Source organism: Notolepis coatsorum, assembly GCF_963971535.1.
Source record: "Notolepis coatsorum genome assembly, chromosome: 15".
Taxonomy (NCBI): Eukaryota; Metazoa; Chordata; class Actinopteri; order Aulopiformes; family Paralepididae; genus Notolepis; species Notolepis coatsorum.
Genome location: NC_140179.1, coordinates 68142410 through 68156750, shown reverse-complemented (window position 1 = coordinate 68156750; position 14341 = coordinate 68142410). Strand labels below are relative to the sequence as shown.

Genomic DNA, 14341 nt, shown 5'->3' with positions numbered 1-14341 from the left:
TAATAAAGATGACAAGATTATTACAGACAAAAAGGAAATTAATAATGTTTTCAGGTGCTTCTACCAGGATTTATATACCCCACAGAAGGCGGTGGATCAGGTAAAACTGGACGCGTTCCTCGACAAAATCAAATTACCGTCGTTATCGAAACAACAAGTAAAATCAATGGAGGGGGGGGTCTCGATAGAGGAAATACACGCAGCAATCAACAGCCTTAAATTGGGTAAAGCACCAGGAGACGACGGGTTTACTCCCGATTTCTACAAACAATTCAGTGATATAATCGCTCCGAGACTATTAAAAGTATATCAAGATTCATTGTTAAAAGGGGGATTGCCCACTAGCTTGAGATCGGCCACTATTACGTTACTACAGAAAAAGGGCAAAGACCCTCAATACTGTGGAAACTATAGGCCTATATCCCTGAGCAATTTGGAAGAAAAAGTATTGGCAAAGATACTTGCGAATAGAATAGAAGATGTACTACCAACTTTGGTGCATTCAGATCAAGTGGGCTTTGTGAAGGGGAGAAACTCAGCTGATAATATCCGCAGACTCCTACACATAATGTGGAAGGTCAGGAATGATACAGAACCTACAGTGGCCTTCTCATTGGACGCCGAAAAGGCCTTTGATAAGGTGGAATTTGCATTCTTATTTCACACGCTAGAGCGCTTCGGGTTCGGGCCATCGTTTACTGGGTGGGTAAAACTGTTATACACAAATCCGATGGCATCAGTATTGACCAACGGGATCGTATCCTCGCCCTTTAATCTAGGGCGGGGGACGAGACAAGGTTCTCCGCTTTCTCCCCAAATGTTTGCGCTCTTCCTCGAACCACTTGCTATCGCACTAAGGACTAATCAAGACATCAAAGGGGTAATAGCGGGGCAGGTAGAACATAAATTATTTTTTATATGCGGACGATATCTTATTGGTATCCAGCAATCCCCAAACAGCAGCTGGGGTCATTGGAACTATTATCGAGTCCTTCTCCGAAATATCTGGATACACAATCAACTGGAGCAAGTCAGAAGCAATGCCTCTCTCTAAATGTTGTCCCTCTGCTATCAGGAGGGGTTGGCAATACAGATGGATGCCGTCAGGGTTGATATACCTAGGAATAAAGCTGATCCCAGGTCTGAAAGAGTTAATGCAAGCCAATATTGCCCCTATAATCGAACACATTAGTGCTCTGACCCAGAATTGGGCCAAGATGAATATGTCCCTCCTGGGGAGGATAAACTTAGTAAAAATGATATTGGCTCCCAAATTAAATTATATCCTATATATGCTGCCGCTGACTCTCCCGACCCAGTTACTCAAACAGTATGACAAAGTCATTAATGTATATCTGTGGGGGGGCAAAAGGCCGCTATTTGGACGGGCCAAAATGTATTCAGCAAAGGAAAATGGCGGCTTATCCCTGCCTAAACTAGACTAGTATCACATGCATTCTCGCTCTCCCAGCTCTCCAAACTGAATCACTCGACTGAGGAGGCACCTGCTTGGGTCAAGATGGAGGAGGAAATGATATATCCCTCATCTCTGGAATCCTTCCTGACACAATCAGACAGACCTATACCTTTTAAAAACCCTTTAATGGCATTTATCAGGGAAACTTGGAATCAATCGCACAGAATGACTGGTGATAGCCCATATTTAACTACAAGAGCCTCTATATGGTATAATAAAAAACTAAAGATTGGTAAGAAATCAGTCATATGGGACGATTGGATTAAAAGGGGGATACATGTTGTTACGAAGGATCAGATTAAACCGAATATATATATTTATTGATTGATATATATTGCATAATATTTGTATATCGTTTGATATCCCTTGTATATTCCTTGTACATATACACGGAATATCCCTTTAGCCTAGTACAGACCATAATATTTCATTCTCCTATTGGACAGCGGTCCACAGGCGCCATAGCCATACCTCCAAGGTCTGGTTCAAAGTCACCGCCGGGGACTTGCCTGAACGGTTCTGCGCAAGGATATGAGACAGGAATAAAGCTGGTACTAGTTTGTTCACTTAACGTATAAATACGGCGCAGGTGAATACAGAAGCACTTAGTCTTACTTAGTCAGAAGTCTTAGTAACTAAAAGTTGAAGCCTCACCCACGATACAACGTGTGGTGAAGTATGGCCTGTTTGGCCCCCGATAGAGCATTGAGACCGCGTGCGAATTAATAACTGAAGTATCAGAGTTTAACGCTGTACCGTCGAGTTCGACCTATTCTATTAAGTCAGTAATAGTCTATTTGTGTATAGTGTATCGTGCGGCTAAAGTTCTACAGTGACCAGCATCACCAACGTTTCCTTGTATCAGCTAGAGTGCTTATCCAGGCTGGGCTGCTTACCATGGCGCTTTCACCCGAGGGACACTAGACGAGGACCCCTAGACGAGGACCGTGTGGATTATGTACACTGGATAACCTACCGACGACTGCATAGCCCTTTTCGGCTGGATTATATTTGCTTTTGGTCCGACACCCACAATTGTGTGGGATTTACCCTGTGAGGAGCCACGTCGAGTCCGCCTCTCAGAAGCCTGAGGCCGGCTAGCTTTCTTCCATGCGGAGCTGCATGCTACGGAGAACAGCTGTATTCGTCTGTGGATCAAAATCTTATTGCACCGTCTCCTGTACTTGGAGTCTCCTTATCATCGTTGACCCAGACTCTACTACCGACAAATCCTCTACCCTTGCTGGCTTACAACCGGGGGGACCCTTCCAGTATCTCCCGCTATATTACTAGTGTACCATAGATATAATTCCTAAGATTCAGGTTGTATTATTATCTCCTGCGTAATATGAGAATGGACATACGTTATTGATTTGCCTACGCACATTCCTTTGCCTTATAAGCGCATCCAAAGTAAAGTATATTATGTACTATTTGCTGCTAATAAATACTTAAATCCAGTTTTGTGTGGAACCGAGTCATTGTGGGAAGTGTTCATCATTAGATACCTGTGTACTGTATGGCCAGTAGGAATGTACATAAGACGGTAGTGGTTTAATGATACCATACTTATCAATACAGTCAGGGAATTGTACCCCTCAGTTACACATGTACTAGGTGATATAGCCGGGGAAGATGGGGTTTTGCCTTTTGAGGATATTAAAGAGGATTTTGATATAGATAATAAAAACTTTTATAAATTCCTACAGATTAGACATTGTATATCGTCATCAATAGGAGGGCCAAAGTGTGGCCCGATTACTGCAATCCAAGAAATATTCTATAAAGGATGGCGTAGGAAAGGCGGTGCGTCAAGATTTTATGATGTTATAAGAGAGTACAATGCACCCAAATTGGCGGGTCTGAGGTTGAGCTGGGAGAACGATGTACGTGAGGATATTACTGAGGAAATGTGGGAGAAGCTGGTGTCCAAATGGAGTAAATTCTCTCGGGAGGCGCAATCACAACTTATCTTTTACAAAGTGTTGAACAGAAGCTATTGGACGCCTAGTAAACTGGCCAGACTAAAATTAAGGGACAGTGACATCTGCTGGAGATGTGAGAAGGAGACAGGCACTTTATGCTGTACGAATGTGAGAAGGTCCGAAAAATGTGGGATCAAATTGTGATATTCCTAAGTAAGGTTCTGAATGTGAAGATAAATAACTCCCCATTGGCATGTGTTTTGGGTGTGGTGCCGAAAGGGATTAAACTGCCTAAATACCGGGGAATGTGGTATAGAATGGCCATGATATCAGGATGTAGAATTGCATTACGACATTGGAAATCACCCGTGGATATTACTTTTAAAGAATGGATGGAATTAATGTTCCGTACAGCATCATATGAAAGGGTGACGTATAGAGTCACAGGGAGAGAGGATATTTTCGCTGAGGTATGGGACAGTTTTCCACACCTGACTGAACGGTCTGGGGACAAATGATTAAGGTGGGGTTACAATGATATCAAGGATGAATATGAAAAAGGGGATCTGATCTGATGGTACTTGTACTTTATAATGTATATTATGTATGTGCATGGATTTTATGTCCGGATGGTGTATCTATGGAACGGTCACTGTCTCTATCACACTCTCATATGCGCATGTTTAGCCGCATACAAGTATCTAGGATACACATATTCGTATGTGTACATAATAGGTTTACACACACTCATATGCACAAGGCTAAGTTATACATGTCAGGGGCACACATACATGCACATACTCACTTATAGGCAATAGGCATACACACACCTACATATACACATAGTTGAAGTATAGGCTCTCACTGACACATATGGGGGATATACATGTACATAGGAGACACACACATACGTAGCTGAGACGCACATATATATACACACCTGAGATATACACTCACATAGGGGGCAGAGGCACACATGGATACGAGACACACACAAGAGATAGGAGTATCACAAAAATCCACAAACAGTACTGTATTTGCAAATCTGGTATGTCATAAATGTATAGATGTAGCAGTACTGACTATCTGTATGTCATATATGTCCTGATGAATTGAAAATGGGGGACCCTGATGTAAACAAGACGAAAGTCTTTCTCTGGTCTGCATCCCCTTAACAATTGTGTGTATTGAGCTGTACTGTATTGTACCCATTCTGCAATCTGTTAATAAAGTTTTCAATCAATCAATCAATCAATCAGTACAGTCACATACCTGGAAGATGCACACACACACACATGTGAGGCATGTACACATGCTTACGTGATACACGTACCCACATACATATGTTGGAGACACACGTGCATGCATGCTATCATGCACACCTACGTGTGTCTGGGACGCTTTCTCTCACATGCAATATGGAGAAGGGTGGCATCCCGATAGAGGATGCAGCACATACCTGCTCGCAGGTAGATCGGTCTACATGCAAAGTATATATATCAGGGATGTATGCGCACAATGTATAGGATAGTATTTTTCTTTTTTCGTAAGTCTTTTTTTATTTTCCATGTCAGTTGTTAATGTATTTGTATGAGTCCTTTACATGTTTTGTATGTTCTTACAAAAAAGAAAAAAGAAAATCTTGGAAGTTGCATATGGTGATGTGGAAAGAGATGTTTTGAATATTGGAGAGATTTGTGCAAAAAAAAAAAAAAAAAAAAAGAAGAGTCCATTGGCCTGTACCTTCAATGTTGAGGGGCGGACAATCCATCCCTCTCTTCTTCATGAGCTGACGAATGGTCTGGAGTTGAGACATGATCTCGTTCTTCTGGCCCTGGGCCACAGATTTCACACTGGAAGAGGTGGGAGAGGAGAAACAAATTAACAAACAAAGAAAGCATCTGAAGAGCAGAAAATAATATTGATCCCACAAGAGTTACTTTGAACACAGGAGGGTTAGTGAATGAATGAAAACTTTATTTAACAGATTGCAGAATGGGTACAATACAGTACGGCTCAATACACACAATTGTTAAGGAGATGCAGACCAGAGAAAGACATTTGTCTTGTTTACATCAGGGTCTCCCATTTTCAATTCATAGTGAATTGATGCACGACTTAAATGGGTCATGGGGAGCTGATCATGACAACCCCCCCCCCCAAAAAAGCAACCAATAATGGATTCTGTTAAAAAGCTGGTACGTTCATAAAACCCAATCCCAAGGGGAAAAAACCAGAATGATCACAACCAACTAATCAAGTGATTCAATCAAGCTTCCCACAATCATGAAAACAAGATAATCGAGATAAAACTATTATTGTGCCACATTGGTCTAATTTTGTCTTGTGTTGTAAATGCAGCACACCCTTCCTTCACAGCAGTCTTATTGGCCCTCTTCTGGAAAATAATTCAGATCACAGCCTCATGATCTTCCCTTAAAATATTCCTATTCATCAGGGGTTACAGATAAAAGCAAAAAGGTAACGACTGACTCAATACAAGATGAGTAAGACATTTTCAAAAGTGATTTTTCTACATTAAAACTGCTAAGATTCCTCAAAAGGAAAAAGCACCGGTGACCTGTGTTTAAGATTAGGCTCAAAACTCATCCTCCACAATTAGATCGTTTTATATCCGATGATTATTACATGTCCTCCTCTCACAACAGAACGATGGGATTCAGCTTAAACGTCTGCGAAACAACCCTTTAAGGGCCCCGTCTTTAGAAACCTGATTAACTCTTATAAACGACATATGTACAACAAGGCCTACTGACGACTACTTTTCTACTGTCAAGAAAGGGTGACAAGAAAGACTTGACGACGACAATCAAATGAAGGTCGGGTTTCACGACCACAGATCGTTTACCTAAGAGTCGCAGGTCACATCGTTTTGTGCAAACACTTGTTGGACAAAAGCCCTGATGATCGGGCCGACTCTGATTGATTGAAAATGGGGGGGTGGGAGTAACTCTCACCAGTTTGTCAGTGGGTCCAACTGGGTCAGTATTGAGTTGAGCATCCTCTCCGTCTGGGCGAGCCTCTGCTCCAGCTCGTTCAGCTGGTTCTCTGTAGAAAAGGGGGCGAGGATGCAAAACACAGATCCATTCACGGTAAGCAAACAGACATGCGACCACAATATGGAAAAAGGCACGCAAATACCATCCTGGCGTCCACTGCACACACACCTGCCTCCGCCGACTTCTTGGTCCCTTTCACCACCTTGCTCCGTTGTTGAGCTTGGTTGTTTTCGTCTGCGGACTTGATCTGTAAATTCAAAGTCAAGAATAAGATGTTTCATTTGATCAGATCAAAACATATTTTTAAATCATTATATCAGCCATTGGTCACCCTGCTCTCGAAATATCGATACTGGCATCGGCCACTGAAGAACCCATTGAAAGACCACTACAGAATACCCACAGCTCTTTCAGTCTGTACAAATGTTTAAGCGCTTTTTACAGTGGCCCCATTAACTTCACGTTAGTGTTGTGGCGAAGCTGGGTATGCAGTATGAAGCACAGCATGGGATGTGCTGAGAGAGAACTCTACCCTTTGATGACATCGTCATGGACGAGGGTTCATTGCATCCAAAATTCTGAACCTACCCTTTAAGAATATTTCAAAGTAAGGGCTGACCTCTCCATGGTTTCAATGTTTACATTTTTTTATAGATTTAAAATGTCTCTGGGTGTTATACAAGATAAGATAGTTTATTGTCTGTTGATACAGACATTTGTTTTGTGTCGGAACACACAATACTGCGTTACCAAAAAGAAGAACATAGGACAACCGTGTTACAGCAGAGACGGACATACAGAAAAGACATCAGAGAAACAACTCCTTCCTTCCCTCCAAACTAAAATCATTAATTTGATGTGACACAGTCCCATAAGTCCAAGGTTATTTTGTATTGCACAGCCCTTTTTATATTGCATCCAGTGTAGGTTGGACCGCATTTCTCTCCTGCTTGTTAAGTAGGCTTATTGAATGCGATACAAATAAAAATTTTATCTTTTCAGTTTCCACTTGGGTGATCTGAAGCGCCTATGTGAGTGAGGGTAGCAGCTCGTATTCTGTGTGTAATACAATACAAATGTAATACAATACAAATGTAATACAATTGCGGATGTCCGATATTATCGGCCGATATTGGCATTCAAATGTAATATCGGAAAAAAGATATATATATATATATTTTTTTTTACATTTATCTAACCTTTATTTACCCAGGCAAGCAAGTAAGAACAAATCTTTATTTTATTTATTGTGAAAAGTATGCATAATGTTGTGTTAATTCCATGACAAGAGATATGTAATGTTAATGACCTGAAATTATTGCGTTTTTTGGGGGGGGAAACCCCGCATATATCGGTATTGGTTGATATCGGTACCGAAAAAATTAAGAGTTGGACAATATCGGTAAAAAAGCCAATATCGAACATCCCTGAATACAATACAAATGTATATACTCTTTGTAAACTCTTTTTGTACTCATAATCAGTACTGTATATTTGTAGATCTGGTATGTCATAAATGTCTAGATGTAACAGTACTGTCTATCCATATGTCATGTATGTCATAAATGTCATGATGAATTGAAAATGGGGGACCCATTGCTCTGGTCTGCATCCCGTTAACACTTTCAGCGCCACGCCTGGTTTTCCGTTTTACCGCTTGAATGCCACCATCGGCGCCAATGTTAACGTTAATATCGCCTAATCTATGTTTTAAATTATGGCTATGTGTCTAATCTGCCCATCGCATTATCAAAGACTATTTTCCAGTCAGTGCTGTGAAGGCAGATTGTTTTTTTATCGCGTTGTTGCCGTTTCAGAGCAGTTAGAAAAGCCCCCGTTTTGATATAAAAAACAGCTCATTCTGGAGCATTCTATGAAAATCGTCTTTTAGTGGAATATTCCACAACGTTGATATTCGTCGGCCTTTTTATGAATCGTTTTCAAATAAACGCTAGATGATCAATATTATACGTGCACGCACGCACATTACGGCCGCGCACTGATAATCGCTCCGTTGATTTCCTCACGGACTTTTACAGTGAAACCGAAAGAAGACATTTCACAAAACAGCTTATAACTTCATCAAACTTACTCTGATTATCCTACCACTGATAACATAGAGTCCTTACCTGACATCAGATGGTATCCAACTGGTATATTCCAATTCCTGATCACCATTCGAAAAAATCGATACGTGTATGGATCCAACGCGATACAGTAGAACTCCATGATCCACGGGGATCTGAGGCTCCAGAATGAACTCTAGTAACCCCGGCTGGATCAGTGAACTGGAAAATGTGGAGTACCGGATTTTTTTCCCCATTCATTTTCATTGAGTCCATTCCAAAATCACTTATGTCATCTGGGAGACGACAGGGGGGCGCTTTTTTCCACAGTGATCGCCGGCGCCCCTCGGCTATACTCGGGTAGGCTCGGGTGATGCAATAATTTTTCAGACCGAAAAAAAAATAAAAATAAAAAATCCGAGAAATCTCGTGAGTGGCATGCAACCACCTATAAAAAAAACCGAGAAATCTCGTGAGTGGCACTCAAAGTGTTAACAATTGTGTGTATTGAGCTGTACTGTATTGTACCCATTCTGCAATCTGTTAATACAATTTTCAATCAATCAAAGCATCTTCTGTGATTTTAGGTGCTCATAACTGCACAATATGAGCTTAGCCATTGTTTGTAACAAGGTCAACTTGATTTATATAGCACATTTAAAACCAACCGAAGTTGCACCAAAGTGCTTTACAATATAAAAATAGAGAAGTACTAAAAAATACAATATAAAAACTGAGAAATACAAAAAAAATACAAAATACAGTATACACAAAATCAAAAGCTGCAATACATTAAAACAATCATGACACGACCGGGGATGTATGGCTTACTAAGCCTCAAAACGCCAAAGAAAATAGGTGAGTCTTTAGCTGAGTCTTAAAATTCTCTAGGGTCTGAGCAGACCTAATTTATAGTGGAAGACTGTTGCACAATTTAGGGGCAGCTACTGCAAAAGCTCGGTCACATTTTGTTTTTAGCCTGGACCTTGGGACATCTAAAAGTAGTTTGTTTGATAACTTTAGTTACCTTCAAAAACTTGTACGCTGCGAACACGCCCACTCCGATAGCGTAGAGGGGCATCAACGTGAACACGTAGCCCTTGTTGCTGTTGGGTTTGTACTTTTCACTCTTCATCTCTTGCTCCATCATCATCTTCATCTGCTGCATGTTTTCCAGTGTCTGAGCTGTGCCGGGGGCGTTCATGCTGACGGGTTGACCTCTCACTGCACCTGGGCCCGGGCCAGCTGTCAAAAATAAACAATCATCAATTCATTTTTATATTCGAAATTATGCTTCCACACCAAGATATATATTAGGCAGACACAGCAGGCCTATTACTAAATATATCTAAAAGAAAAAAGAAAAATAAATTGCTATAGATACAATCTTTATGTAGAGTAATACATTTTTATATAATACATTAGATATTTTAGAAAGATGCAGAATAAAAAAATAAAAAATAGCTTTTCCCACAAAATAAATAAAACAATATACATTGTTGCAGGCATGTATGACTTCCCCACTTCCCATTTCCCCACATGGAATTCACCCAATTGGATAAATGCCATGTTGGTGCTCTAGTGCAGTGCTTCTCAAACTTTTTCTGTCAGGCCCCCCTTTGGCGGACCAAAATATTTTGCCCCCCCCCCCCCCCCCCCAACAAAATAGTCATGAAATGGGCCATGTTTAAATGTATTGAAATAACACTAATATCGTGACCTTTCAAATTGGCCCTATATTCTGTTTTCAGAGCTGTCATGGATGAAAAGCCAGCTTCACACAGATACTGTATGTGGTGCTGAATGGTATCAACACCTTAACTGCTGCATCATGAGATACTTGGTGGGCCATGAGATGAGATACTTGGTACTCAGCACCACACTCTGAAACTAGCTCTCTAGGTGGTATCAGATGAGATTTCAAAGAGTTCTTCCAAGAGTTTGGATGGAGATGTGTCAGGAAGCTTTGTCTCAATGTTGTCTGTAAAGTTTTTTTTTATCCAGAGTAACTTGGTGATCCTTTTCTGTGTTTTATTAAATAATGATTTTTAGATTTTGAGAAATGGTATTTTCATGGAGAACAGTGCAGCTGCAACAGATAGCACTTTAGTGATAATTTTCTGTAATCCAATTTAATAAATCTAAAGGCCCCCCCTGTCATGCCTCTGCGCCCCCCCTGGGGGGCGCGCCCCCCACTTTGAGAAACACTGCTCTAGTGTGACATCTAGTGGCACTGGCTGAATGTTATCTATACTATAGCACCTTTAACATTACTTTCTTGTAAAGTTATGCCAAACAACCAAAGCTGTGCATCTAAAATAATTTCTCATTTATATGTACCAGCACTACCAGGTAAGTTATTGGCCACATTTAGCGGGCAGACCCACCCTGGCTTGCATGGACAGGATTACCACACTCGTTTGGAAGCCTGTGGGAAGTAATTAGCCCAATAATCGAATCCTCACCATTCAAAAATCAAGTAGTATTACACCTTTAGCCTGTGTGACATGTAGGATAAGCCTACTAGTTAGGGACTACAAATGGAAACTAGTTAATTAGCTCAAATCTGGCACATTTACATTGATGTGGAAACTGACTATGTTCATTAATGTGCACTGTCCCTGGGTAAAAAAGTAATAAACAAATACAACTAAATAACAACAGGTACTTTGTGACCGTTTATATTATATAGTCTGGAGCCTAATCTGCTCCACCTTGGTGGTGATTCTAAGAGAACAAATGCTGAAAAATATACAAGGAACTAGGGATGGGCATAGATTTGACGAATTGTCTAAAAAAATATATTTCCCCCCGTTTTTACATTTAGTCATTTAGCTGACGCTTTTATCCAAAGTGACATACAAGTTCTGTAAATAAAATAAAAACGTACAACTCTGGCAGCTAAGGGTAAGTAACATTGTTCGTTGAACTTAAGTGCTATAGACTTGAGTGTATATTAGCATAGTAGGTACTACTAGTAATATAGGCAAGGTAGATTACTTAGTAGCAGAGTGCATAATAGTAAAATATAGTACAAATATTAATTGTTTAATTTTTCTGTTCTCTTCATTTCAGATATTGATTGAAGAAGTGTATTTTTAATCGACGATGGAAAATTGGGCGGGTTTCAGCTGTCCCTAACTGTGGTGGGAAGTTTGTTACACCATTGTGGAGCGAGGACCGAGAATAGCCAGCTTCTTTGATTTTTTATTAAAAAAAATGACAGGCACCTACACTGTGATGTATTGAGGTGGGATCCTATTGACTGACAGCTTGCTAGCTAACCAGGTAGCATAACAGTCCATTAACAGCTGTGAGCAGAGAAAAGTAAGATGAAGAAATAAGAGACTGGAGATGTTACATTGTAGCAACGTTTTGTATGTTTGCCATGTTGTTTCACTAGGTTTATTTGATTTTATTTTATTGATGGATTAAAAACACACAACAAGGATCCAAAGGATAACATGAGAAAGAGTAAAACCCTTATTTCCGTCATGGTCCCAGGGCTGTTAGGCCACAACAAAAAAAAAAACACGACAATAACACAACACTCATACATTTAAAACATTATAAGACTAACCTATCGCTAAAATTGTATACCCCACAATAACTAAAAACTGACAATAACACAAAGCTCAAACATTTAAAACATTAAAAGACTAACCTATTGCTAAAATTGTATACCCCACAATAACTAAAAACTGATTGGAAACCCATTCAAACTATAGGGGGCTATTCTTCTATTCTGTCCATGAGCCACTTCCTGACGCTTCTCTTAAAGCTGTGGAGGCTCAAGCTCTGCTTGATGGGGAGAGGCAGCTTGTTCCAATCCTGGGCTCCAGAGAAAGTAAGGGAGCATTGGCCCAGTTTCGATCGGAAAGAAGCAGGCTTCAGGTTTGCTATGCTTGCTCTAGTTCTGTGGTTGTGGGATTCGTTGACCGGGGTGAAGTAGTTTTGGAGGTATCTAGGGGACCTTTGGTTTATAATATTGTGCACTATGTTCAGTCTGAGCTGGGTAACTCTGGCCTCTATAGGAAGCCAGTTTAGCTCCTGGAAGTGACTCCTCCCTATGTGGGTGCGAGGGCCAAGACCCATTACCACCCTTACCAGCTTATTTTGGGAAACCTGAAGCTTCTTTTTTATGTTCACTGACAGGCCCTCGAACCACGATACGCTACCATAGTCAAAGTGGCAGAGTACTAGGCTATTTGCTAATAGCCTGAGGCTATCTCTGCCAAGGAGGTTGGCTTTCCTAGCTAGGTACCTGGTGCGGGCGTTGACTTTGCCCAGTACTTGGGAGGCCATAGCCTCCCCATCTAGGCTCCCGTCTATCATACAGCCTAGATACTTCGCTTTTTTTTGCTGTTTTAGGGTTACAGCTCCTAGCTGGATATTAAACTCCCGTGCTTTCCTGAGCTTGGGCTTGGAGGCTAATAGTACTGCCTCTGTTTTACCTAGGTGAAGAGAAAGCCTGTTGTCCGAAAGCCACCTGCTGACCCCTGCAAGTTCTTCACCTAGCATCTGTTCTAGTGTGTTCTGATCCTTGTGTGAGACTAGCAGGGCTGAGTCGTCTGCAAATAAAAACAAGTTACATGAGCATGCTGCTGACATGTCATTTATGTACAGTAAAAAAAGGAGAGGTCCTAGCACACTTCCTTGTGGGACCCCACATACAATGGGCTTGGCCTCTGACATAGTGCCACTGACCTCGACCCGCTGCACCCTATCAGCAAGGTAGGAAGAGAACCATCTGACCACTGTCTCAGACATACCCAAGGCCTTAAGCTTGGAGAGCAGTATGTCATGGTTCACTGTGTCGAAAGCCTTCTGTAGGTCTAGAAGAACTAGCCCACACAGCTTACCTGAATCTATCTCCCTCCTGATACTGTCTGTAAGATAAAGAAGACATGTTTCAGTAGAGTAAGACTTCCTAAAGCCGGATTGGAGGTCGTACAGGAGGTCATGGCTGCTTGCATATTCCTGGACTTGTTCATGGACTATCTTCTCTAGGACTTTGGATAACACACTTAAAATTGAGACTGGTCTATAATTGCTGGGGTCAGATTTGCTCCCTTTTTTATATATAGGGATGACTTTGGCATTCTTGAAGTCGGTGGGTACCTTGCCTAGTTCCAGGGAGAGGTTAATAATAAGGGTTACTGGTGGAGCTATAACTCCGGCTGCATCCCTCAGAAACCTGGCACTGATGCCATCTACACCTGTGGCCTTCTTGATTTTGAGCTCACCCAGCATCGCAGCCACTTTGACTACTGACACCTTGCTTAAGGAGAACGAGTTTGCCTTAACCCCTCGTTGGCTATAGTAGTTGGAAACAAAGTCATCACCAAACTGCTCTGTCTTGGGAGGTAGGTTAGAGACAAGCTTACCTGCTACCGATGTAAAGAAGTTATTAAAGATTGTGGCTACATTCTTTTTATCAAACTCCATTCCCTTGTCTGTGGACAGGCCTATGTTGGACTCAGTAGTCCTTTGGTTGGCATCGCCCCCACAGCCTAGCTGCTTGAGGGTTTTCCACAGTTTAGTTGGGTCATTGCTGTTCTCCTTGATGGTTTCTGCAAAGTATTCTCTCTTAGCTATCCTGATCATTTCCTGAGTCTGGTTCCTGAGTTTTTTGAAGTGATCAAAGTCAGCCTTATCTTGAGAACGGTTAAACTTGGCTAGGGCAGAGTCCCTCTGTTTGATACTATCACCTATGGTGTGGTCAAACCATGGGTCTGATCGCTGCTTCACTCTGGTTTGTCTAAGGGGGGCTACAGAGTTTATAACCTTCAAGAACAGAGATTTAAAAGTGCCCCATGCATGGTCTACCTCATTGGCCCTGAGAACTTGAGA

At 41.3% G+C, this 14341-nt stretch overlaps 1 protein-coding gene across 1 annotated transcript in view; it reads right to left on the bottom strand.

Moving 5' to 3' along the window:
• Positions 1-14341, bottom strand: part of LOC311241489 (uncharacterized protein) — a 31236-nt gene that overhangs the window by 5381 nt on the left and 11514 nt on the right. Inside the window, exons 2-5 of the mRNA XM_084330331.1 lie at positions 9516-9733; positions 6591-6669; positions 6381-6471; positions 5146-5255 (exon numbers count right to left, since the gene is read on the bottom strand). Coding sequence (XP_084186457.1) covers positions 5146-5255; positions 6381-6471; positions 6591-6669; positions 9516-9733 — 498 coding nt within the window. The remainder of the gene's footprint in view (positions 1-5145; positions 5256-6380; positions 6472-6590; positions 6670-9515; positions 9734-14341) is intronic.